We start from the raw sequence: 11718 nt of genomic DNA, 5'->3' as shown, positions 1-11718 counted from the left end.
AGGAAGTTACAGCGCCACGTACAGGTTCGGCATATGTACTGCAGCTTTTTCAGCGTTTGGATGTAAACGGAGCCGTCTCGTGGAGCTTGACACAATCCGGTGTATATTGCGTGGGGACGGAAGGTTTTTTGCGGTTGCATTTGCGTTACTCCGATGCGTTTTGCCGTATTTGTCCTCGTGGAGCCGGGGCCTAAATCTAATTTCCTTATTTTTAGTCGTTCAAAAGGGTCAGCCAAATTGAGATTATACCTTCCAAATTACAGTCATTTTAGTACAACATGTGTTTCCTTGCTGAGCGTGGGTTGGAATGTCTTTAAGTCACACTAGTAATAACACACTGCCAGGATGTAGATACCAACCAGATTTTACTGGCTGTTGAAACCTTACACATTATTAAAAGAACTTCAGCAGGTTTGCACAGGAAGAGGATTGTTCTTGGATTGTATTGCAGTGTAGTTCCTTTCCAACGTAATACTTCACAGGCAGTATGGAAGGAATGACTAGCTATTATAATGAACATATGGCATGTCAGCCTTGTATTAAAACATAATTGAAGCCTATACTTCAGGATCCAATAAAACCCAATTGCAAATGTTTAATGAGGAAGGCACTCGGCATGTGTTTATAGAGCCGAAGGGTATACATAATGACTTATGGTGAGTAACTGAACAGAAATATTGTTTTCTTACAAGAAAACTCCACAGGGCACCTTAAAATGGAGGAGATAAGATCGTTGATAGTTGTTTAAAAGAATTACAGGAATAATAATTTTCTTTTGCTGATGATGGTGAAGTTTTCTAATGATACCGTTTACCCTTTTGTCCACCACAGTGTGTCTCTTGGGCAATAGGATGGCCAGGCTTTGATGTAGAATCAGCCTCAATTTAAAACTGAGCAGACCGCTAGCAGGAGGCATTACATTCTAATAGAGGAAGGTCTGTGTCCTCTAGCACTTTGAGCCCCTAATCTCTTATTCATGTATTCAAGGTGAGAGAGAAGCAGCTACAAGTAGGAGCAGAACGGGTCAGAGAACAGAGATGGATAGGGGGAGAAAGCTCTGGTTGAAAGAAGAAAGAAATTGAGAAGAAGAAAAAATAAGGAGGCGAAAAGCCCTGACTCTCATCCTGTCATGAACCGAACAGCAGATCCTGTACAGGAGAAGAAAGGTTCAGGTACTGGAGCTCCACACAGACCAGGATCAAAAGGGAATCCCCATCTGATCTGAATGTCTTATGAATGTTTTATGGACAAGATATTGAGGTTATTGGATAAGATGTGGCTCAAGAGAGTTATGATCAGAGGCAGCCTGTCATTTTCAGATGAGAATGTCACTCTTGGGAGCTTTTTTTTGTGAGCAGATAAACTGTATAGATAATTTAACATACTGAACAAATATACATTCCTTACAGCCGTATGATTGAATTTTCAAAAGCCTGTTCCCTTTACATTGTGTCTTGATATTGTCAGTCACTGAATTCATTAACAGCTGGTGCAGGCTGTTCACATTTACACAGTAAAGACTCCAGCAAATACAAGACTGTTGATTAACTGATACAATCGCCCACAGACACATATTTAAACAGACACATCCAGTGTAACTGACAAACCAAACTGCATGCAGGCTAATTCATTTGTGTCACTGAAAGGTTAAAGCACAATGCATCGTTCACATCTTTTTATTTTATTTGATCAACCATCAGCACATTTTCACATGCTCACACCTACATAGTATAAACCGAATGCAGCAAAGGAAACGCATTCAATCATCCATGAATGCTGCTAATGCACAGAGACCTATATACGCATCCTACATAGATTATTTCAGCCGTGACAAAGCCCTTCAAATATGCAAGGAAACTATTGTGTTCGAAGCCGTGTCTTGTGAGAGGAGAAAGCCCAAGATGAGAGTATTTACAGTTTATTATGCAGATGCCACCACTAAGCACTCTCGTGTAATGCAAACATGCCTGCCAACAAACCCATTGAAAATGTAGCATGTTGTGCTGTCTCAGGTTTGTGCATGATACTGTACATGAAAGGGATTTGTGAAGCACTAACATTGTGAATACATCAACAATAAAGTAACCGAGTGCAAAGAATAATATAAATGATGCACACCTGACAGAATTCACTGCTCATATAGCGGTGTACAAGCCTTTGAAGTTGAGATCAGGGACAAATTATGCATCTCTAATGTAACTAAGCTCTACTGGATCAGGAAGACAAAAAAAGCTCTAAACCTGGGTCAATGAGGAATTACAGCATGTAATGGGTTAACTTGTTGGATCAGGAAATAGGAGGGGACTGCTTCTCTGACGTCACTGCTGAAAGAGAAACTAGCAGGAACAGAGACGTTTGTTGTTGTGTTTTAACTGTCCTTAACCGATCTGAAAGATTTGGGAAACCCTTCAAACACCAGGTAAAGTTGTAATTTATTAAGGTAACACTTATCTTTGGTGTAAAATGTGACTTATCCAACTTTTTCCCCATTTATTTCACCATATACCTTCTAGACATGGCTTCTGCTGCAAGTTCTGAGGATAATTTCTGTTGTTCAATCTGTCTGGACCTGTTCAAAAAACCTGTGACGATTCCCTGTGGGCACAACTTCTGTCTTAACTGCATCAACGACTACTGGGACACTAACAATAACATATTCCAATGTCCACTGTGTATGGAGAAATTCTTAACCAGGCCGATGCTTCGAGTTAACACTTTCATTGCTGGGATGGCTGCAAAGTTCAAGGAATCCTTTGAAGAAAGGCCTTGTGAAACTCCTGAAAAAGCAGAAAATGGAAACGTGCTCTGTGGCCTGTGCACAGGGGCGAAGCTCGCAGCAATCAAGACCTGCTTAGTTTGTTTCATGTCTTACTGTGAAACACATCTGGAGCCTCATCAGAGAATTGCGGCCATGAAAAAACACAAGCTGATCGACCCGGTTGAGAACCCAGAGAGCAGGATGTGCAAGACGCATGACGAGCCTTTGGAGTTCTTTTGCAGGGTTGATAAAATGTTAGTATGCGAGTCCTGTAAAAACAGCGACCACAGAAAGCACAAGACAGTGAGTCTGAAAGAGGAGGCACAAATGAGGAAGATCACCCTGAAAATAGAAAGGGAATGCACGGATGAGATGATCCAGGCACGTCAGCAGAAACTGTGTGAGATCGAACACTCAGTGGATGCTAGCGCAAAAAATGCTTCGAAGGCCCTGTCATACAGCGTGCATTCGATGACTGCTGTGGTGGACTACATTAAGAGAAGTCAAGCAGAGCTCACTCAGGTCATTGAGACAAAGCAGAAACAAATTGAAACCGAGAGAAAAGGCTTCATTAAAGAGCTGGAGGCAGACATTATGCAATTAAAGCAAAGAAAGTTGAAGCTTGATCAGGTTTCACTTTCCAACGACTCAATGACGTTCCTTGAGAATGTCCTGTCTCTTACAATCACTCAGCCCCCGGTTAATAACTGGTCAGATGTGACTTTTAGCAATGACGAGTTTTCGCTGCAGGGAGCCACGGCCATGCTGGAGGCAACCGTGATGAGAGAAATAAGGATGCTGTGCGATCCAGACTTGAAAGAAATGCAACGTCAGGCTGTGGATGTGACTCTGGATCCTGACACAGCAAACCCTTTTCTACATGTTTCACCAGATGGGAAACAAGTCAAGTATGGAGACAGAAAGAGGAACCTCCCAAACAAACCAGAGAGGTTTGAACACGTTCTAAATGTCCTTGCAAAGGAGGGTTTCTCCTCAGGAAAATTCTACTATGAGGTCCAGGTTAAAGGCAAAACAAACTGGGATTTAGGAGTGGCGAGCCAGTCTATCAACAGGAAGGGAGATATACGATTGAGCCCCAAAAATGGATACTGGACTATTTGGCTGAGGAAAGGAAATGAGTTAACAGCCAATGCCGGCCCTTCTGTTAGCCTCAAGGTGAGGGAGACGCCTCAAAAGATCGGGGTGTTTGTTGATTACGAGGTGAGTCAAGTTCTCTTCTATGATGTGGACACCAGGGCTTGCATCTTCTCCTACACCGGATGTAACTTCACAGAGAAGCTCTTTCCGTTCTTCAGCCCCTGTAGTAATGACGACTTCAAAAATCCAGCGCCCTTGATCATCACTCCTGTCAAACACAGCAGATGAGCTTTGTTTCTGGATTTTGTGAAAGAAAAAAAGAGACAGGGCGAAGGATTCGGGGAGAGATCATAGAGCACTGAAATGTTTCTGTCCTGAAAACTCTGGTGGTTCATTTTCTTTCTCTCATCCATCAGTGTCAGTGCCGTGTGTCACTATGTGTTGCCTGTCACACATACTGCTGTAGATCTCCATCGGTCAACATGCAGTGAATCTCAATCAACTGTCCATTATTTCATTGTTATTTTTATTGATTTTAATTACATACTATGTCTGCCAAAGTATTAAAGATGGGTAACGTAGTGTTTACAAATAGTGTATAGCATCTGTTCTGCTTGAAGTACTGTACCACATGTCAGGAGTGATGGATAAGGTAAATACATAAAGTTGGTGGAAATAACTATTACTGTGTTCACAAAATATTATTTTTCCATGATGTAACACACCTCATGAGATTAAATCAGGCTGTGACTGACATAATACAGCCACCAATGGAAAATAAATCAGCACAGAAAATGTACAAATAAGTTGAAGGACTCTGGCTTTTTTTTTTACACCAATCAATGTTATAAGGTTAAAAAGGGGTTATTCAACTTTATTGAAGGGCACAAAATGGTATTTCCTCTAGTTGAAATCAGCCAGACCTTCTATTCACTTTATAAAACATCAAATATTTCTGCTATGGTGTGAAATAATCAACTGGTTACTGAGAAAAGTCAATACTTTCTTAATTTTGTTTATTGTTGGTAACACAAAATTCACTTTTCTTTATTTCAGTTACATGTATGTATGTGTTGTTGTTTTTTTTATGGGAGCAAAGGAACTTCATTCAATGGTGAAAAAAGCAATGACACTTTATGTACCAGTGATGTAGAATTGTGATGTGTTGTTAGTTATTGATAAGAAAATAATCGAAAAATAAATCAACAATTATACTCAAATGTGAAGATATGACGCTGTACACTCTTATATATAAAACTGTTAATTAAATCGATATCATCATTATGACATAGGGTCAGAACATTTGTGATTTTTTTTCCTGCTGTTTTATTTTTGATTAGATGTAAAAATAATAAACTGATTATTTGAACATGTAAATGCAGTCCTTGTCTGTAATGCTGAACCGCATGTGTTGAATATATTAATAATTGTTCATTTTTACTGTTTGATGTTTGGAGGGTAAACAATGTGCGGCATAACGGTAAAAATAAATAAAGGTCATTTACGAAGTTGCAATAGAGCACACACTTGATGAACACTCACAACAATCTAAGAAAATCCTGTCAACAGATAAAGACACAGAACACCAAATTACTTTAATTTGCAATTAAAGTGCATCTGTCACTTTGAGGAGTATAAACACAAATTATAGACTCTTCGGACAGCCTGAGATTCCCAAAACATACACTTAGCAATTTCGTAGGCACAACTCCACTCAAAACAATCCATAACGTTTCTCTCCCAGAACGGTTGGGAAAATAACATTAATTATACCTTTCACAAAGACGGGTATGTGTTTTTAATGATCTGACAAAAATAATTGCATGCCATGTCTCAAGTGAAAATAAGTTATCGGCAAAATAAGAAAATAAATATGCAGGCGTTGCATAAATACTATAGAAATCCTAATGGTCATCGCTACTGTAGTTAAAACATGTAGCAATACTAACATATACAAATCTTAAAAAAGGTGCATCCAAAAGCTCACTTCAGTAAAGGTAGGTAGTACAAACAAGTATAAACAGTAAAGGTATAAACAGCTAACAGTCATTTCAGGGTGAAGCTAGTGGAGGTAGAACCAGCTCTAAACTTTATAAACTCATTCTGCAAACTACCTGGTAACAATATGTGTGGAGAAAAAACTAAAAAGAAGCATAAACATTTAATTGAGTTGATCCAATTATGGAGCAAAAATCTATTTATTATACATCTTAATATTCAAATATTATTTTGGAATAACACACAAATGCTATATTTTTTACACACACCTCCAAAAAATCACCAGTGTGTACCTAAATGTAAAACAAATATGCACAGTTTTAAGTTAGCCATTTTTACAGTGGCTCATTCAAAGGCTAATGTGATTGAGATATCACTGCCTTTTTATTTATTATTTTCGTACATGTTATTATTGTGCTTTGCCACACATGACTGCAAATAGCTGTTTTTGGCATTATACTTTCTGGTTGAATTAACAGTAACAGCCTCAATTGTGGTTTAAATATAGCTCTATTGTATTTCAAAGGTGCTCCAGTACAACTCTGTCATGGAAACAGGCTCATAAAAAGAGGCTTGTTACAAAGACACTTTCACCAGCCAAAGGTTTCTGTCAAGCAACATTTGAAAATAAAAAAAATCACAGTTCTAAACTAAACTGCTTCTCGTGTTGTTGATTTGCAGGCTAACAAGAGCACGTTACTTGTAACTGCTATTGATTCATTCAACACGTAAACTCATATTTCTCCAGAACACCACCATCTTTAGAACTCCTCATTCTTCTCACTGGCTTTTGATTAATCAAAACAGAGCTGCAAAGAGGGCACCATTCTGGACTGCTGTGAAATGCTGATACTAATACAAAAAACTGGAAAAGATCCAGGTTCGTAAGAGGGCCCTGAGGCTGTCTTTGTCATGCGTTCTTTCACAAGAGACACTGGTGAGGAGAAGTGCAAGAGTTATTAATGAAAGGCGCAGGATCTTACTTCTTTAGTATTGAACCATAAAGAGTTTGCCACTGAAAAATTCCAATATGTTTGAGTCATCAACCCAATGACCAACTGCTATAGGGTGGAATTTGTTTCAACCTTGAGGTGAGCCACCACATATGCAGACAGGATTATGCAAAATGGATATGCATTATATATTTTAAATGCATAACTTTATATTTACACTAGGAGCGTGGCTCTAGGATTGCAATATTGGACAGTCAATGGATACTTGGTGGTATAACTATACTTGAAAGTGAGATGTTTGAACAACTATTGGATGGATGGGCATGACATTTGGTGTAGCCATTAATTGTACCTTTAGGATGAATTTCAATAACTTAACTTTGTTTAGCACCATCATCGGGTCAACATTTCCTATAGTGTAATACTTAGTAATATAACTAAATACCTACAAAAGTAATGAACATGTTGTTATTCTCCTTATCAAATTACTAAATATTAGCATGCTGTCATGATCAGATAAGATAGTAAATATGGGCAAAAATGGTCAACATCAAACCCTTGAACAGTTAGCAGTTAGCTCATACATGATGAATAGTGGAAAATTAAGGGACCTGGGAAAGTTGATTAACTACATCTCTGTATTCATTTTTCCTGACAGGCTCATTCGGGAGTTTGTTTCACTGGGTTATATTATAAATACAATCTGCGAGTATGTTGGTCAGGGTAATTACACTGGCTTAAAGAATGACAGCTTGAGAAGAATACAAGTAGATCATGTGGTCTGTGTGTGTGTGGATGTGTCCATTTTTGAAGGGACCACATGCCTTTGTCCTACAGTATTTGTATCTAATGAAGTGCCAGATGTAATGAGATAAATCTATCCATTAGGGTCCCTTAACGAGACTAAATCCACATGGCTGGTAATGAGTCGGTGCTCCATCAGCCGTCCTCCGAGGGCTGGAGGACCTGACTAAAGCTGTAGACGACCTGGAGCCAGACACAATCACACCCTCTAAGCCCGTAAATCCACAGCTCCAGCTGTTGCAGGCCTCCATCATTTAACTTCCAGTCCTTCAGGGAGTGACTTCAAGTTAGCAAGCAGCTTCAACAGACAGACAGTGGAGTCATAGCCGGCACAGCGAAACACTAATCATCTGTAATCATTGATCTGCCATTAGTGGGCCATGCTCATTAGCCTGATGGAACAATGCTCTGTAGATTTCAGTTGTTACCGGGCTATTATTAGCTTTTAAACATGTGTTGTATACACAGGCTCTACATTATGTTCAACAACATGTTGCAAGCATAGGGCTGAACTCAGTCATAACTCTAAATACTGAAGTTAGTCAAAAGATACAAATCCTAAAATCGAATGTTTTGCTTTAAAGCTTGGTTTCATCCGTGGAAGTATTACAGAGCAAACAAGTCCATGTACATTCATCACTGTCACACCAATAAGGGGTGCTGTGTGAAAGCCTTTCAAGTTTAAAAAGAGGCAAAGAAAAAGAGAAAAACTGAATCAAGCCGTAAAAACTTCCGAAACCATTTAACCTTTTAGATGATTTGAATTTGAAAGGCTGATCGAGTTACGAAGTAGCAACAAGACAGCACTAGCAAGAGCTAGCACAGCGACGCAGTGTAAAGAAATCCTGTGTGTTGAGATAAGATAATCCCTGCTAGCTCTCCTACGAGGATCGGCAGTCACCAGTGCTAAACCAGTTTCAAAAGCGACCTGTCAGTGGTTGTCATCTAGTGTGCAACAACGGTGTCATGCTGTGCTAGAGTGGAAGAACTGCAGCTGCGTGTGAATACAGTCATATGCCACTAAATCAACATAGCTTTCACCAATTTCACAGCACTTCAATTACATTTTGATACGTTCTGCTATTATTATGGTGTTTTTTATGAATGTTATCATTGTGCAATTAACTATAATACAAAAATGTGTTAAAAACCATCAAACATAAATGCTCAAGTAATTTGGGTTAGGACCAAAGAAGTGGACCAATGACATGCTTTACACATAACATTTCCTTCTCCCGATTTTTCTATGAACATGTGCTCCTATTGAAGCCCTATAACATCCATCCATCATCTGTAAACAACTATCCTAAACTTGGAGTAGAGAAAGGAAATTGGACAATCACAGGGTCGCATCTAAGAGACAGACGAACATTGACTCCCCATATTCACACCTATGGGAAAATTAGAGTTGACAACTAACTTAACCGGTGTGGATGGAGAAGAAGCCAGATGAGACCGTGCAAACTTCCAACAGAAGTCCGGCAGGTTAACCAAAGGACTATCTTTCTTTAAGGTGACAATGCAAACCACTGCATAACCACCCAGATTCATTAATTGTAAGCAGAATAGCATTTACTCAACATAACTTCTAAATCTAGGCAATACAAATGTATATAAGATATTACACAAATTGTGAATCCTGGTCACCCAGTAGCTTTGCTAGAAAACCTGATAAATCTAAAAGGCTTTCAGAGTGAGCAAATGTATAAATATCTAACTAATTCACTTCTCAATATTTGCAGTAGGAGGGTTGTTCTGTTTGGTTATCACCTTGTTTTCAATTTAAGGCAAATATGTTTTCTTCATTTAGCACACTCCAATTCAAGTAAAGTAAATGTGCTTTTATTTAATGGACGTGAAATCCATTTCCTTGACAATATTAGAACAATTTGCAGTTTGAGGTTTCCTGTTGGTTTTCCTCGACTAAATGCAAAAGAACTGCAGCGAGGTGTCATCATGATGGTAGTGCACTTATCCCGCTTCAATGGCACCTTTATTATAATGGTTGTTATAACTTGACTAAGTGACAGAGAAAAAATTATGGATGAGTGACTTTTCTCTTATCTCTGAGATGGAAGAAAAAAGTGGTGGCTTTTCCAGTGACAGATCAGATTTGTGCTCCACAAAGGCTTTGATCTTAAGGCTTTCTGACTTTAATCTGAGCAGACCCCACACACACATTCACACTCACATACACACTCACACACACACATCTTTTCATGAAGCAGAAAACAAAATGGACTTCATTCATTTCCAGCCGTTTCTTTGTGGTTTTAGGAAAAGTCGGTGCAGAGAGAGAGCTTAAGTGAACTCTTGCAAAGAAAACTTTGGTTGATAAATAACAAAACATTGTCTACAAAAAGGAAACCATGCTCATCTGTTTTCATTTATGCACAAATTGTGGTGAGTCAGACTGTACTATAACTCTGCTTTTCATGCCTTTTGAAGCTGATGTCATGAAGGTTGCGTTTATAAATAAATATATATTCATATTTCTGAATAAAAATGACTAAATGTGAGAAAGAAAAGGACAACAAAGCTAAAATGGTAAAACTGAGAAGCTCAGTTTACTATTCTTTAGGCTCCCTTGGTTTTACTATTAATATACAACACAAACAAAATAGCACCACCGGGATAGAATAAAGAAGCCTCTTATCTTCTACAGTGATGTCAAGATTGATACTCTGCAGGTGGAGAAGATTTAAAGGTCACACAATTAGAACAGGTTGCAGCACTACTTTCTAAAAATAGTTAGTAGTAGTTATTTCAACTACTTATCATATGTTGAGAAAAATGCATTTTAACAACAATTTAACAATTAACATGTTCTGATTTGTTCATAGTTTCACTGCTTTGTGCTATAACACACAACACTGAAATGTACACCAAAAGACTCTCTGACATCCCTTGCCTTTTGTTTGAACCAATGCTTAAAGGGGCCTCATTATGCGTTTTGGGCCCTTTCCTGTAGTGTTTTATAGCCTTTTGTGCATGTAAATGTTCTGCAAAGCCTAAAATCTCAAAGTTCCCGACAGAGGGAGTTTCTCTCCCACACACTCCCCTTCTGCCTGAAACTCCTTGATTGAAATCCTTTGTTTACTTCTGTTACATAGTGACATCACTCTTGCTTCTATTGGCCAACGCTCCAACACATTGTACGTGATAGGGACATGGCTAAGGGGCGGGACATCTCTAAGCGGTTAAACAATCACAACAGAGCCGGCCAACTAACCAAATCAGAGCAGACTCTCGTTACAGGCAGAGGGTGAAAAGGCCACCCAGGCAGTATGATAAAAACAAATACCTTTTTGAACAATAAAGCATGTAAAAAATGTCACTATAGACACAAACATCAAATATGAGCACCATAGAGCCCCTTTGAAGACTAACATGATGAACAACCATCATGTTAATGGCCTCCACGATTATAATTACATTTATGTATAGTCTTCACTTCTGTTACATTATTCATGTTCCTCTGTCAGTTGTTAGTTTTAGTGTCGTCTGCTTTGTACCATATGAGGCTTTACTTTGTAGCCGCACAACAAAGAAAGCTCCTATGCTTTATATGAGCTCTGCCTCAGACTCTGATTGACTTTTCTGAAACAAAAGCTGATATAATCCGATAACATTATCAGGTTTCTACAAAAAGGGGGAGGGAAGTGCAGTAAGATGAGACACACCATAACACGATGCGAATGTGGCAACTGTTGCTCCAAGATGGCTTTTGCAAATCCCAGCATGCATTAGCCTGCAGGGCACAACACCCTAGACAGGTGTAGCAATATTTACTTGATATTTTATTCATAAACTCTCACTATCATTATGGAGAAACAAGATTAAATTGAAAAGCAATTTAAGCTGCCTAAAATAGTAGACCATTTCTCTTATAAGGTCATCACTGTTGTTGACTGGGGAAAAACATTATTTACATCTCATAATTGGTGACACAAGCCGATGGTGAAAGTGAACTGACAGAAAGATGGTTCATGTGTAAATGAGAAACCTCTTGGAATAAAACCTATAAAAGCACCAAACAAACACACATTTTTTTTTAAACATTATGGCCACCGTCTTTTTTTGTGTAAGAAAATGTGCCATTTTGCA

At 38.7% G+C, this 11718-nt stretch overlaps 1 protein-coding gene across 1 annotated transcript; it reads left to right on the top strand.

Moving 5' to 3' along the window:
* The first annotated feature begins 2320 nt into the window (after positions 1-2320).
* On the top strand, positions 2321-5143 carry LOC117489261 (zinc-binding protein A33-like). The gene is made up of 2 exons (XM_034138469.1): positions 2321-2419; positions 2514-5143. Exon 2 carries the CDS (start codon positions 2516-2518, stop codon positions 4142-4144), a length of 1629 nt encoding a protein of 542 aa, XP_033994360.1. The 5' UTR covers positions 2321-2419; positions 2514-2515; the 3' UTR covers positions 4145-5143.
* The last annotated feature ends 6575 nt before the right edge of the window (positions 5144-11718 follow it).

Source organism: Trematomus bernacchii, unplaced genomic scaffold (assembly GCF_902827165.1).
Source record: "Trematomus bernacchii unplaced genomic scaffold, fTreBer1.1, whole genome shotgun sequence".
NCBI classification, from domain to species: domain Eukaryota; kingdom Metazoa; phylum Chordata; class Actinopteri; order Perciformes; family Nototheniidae; genus Trematomus; species Trematomus bernacchii.
This window is presented reverse-complemented; position numbering and strand designations above follow the sequence as displayed.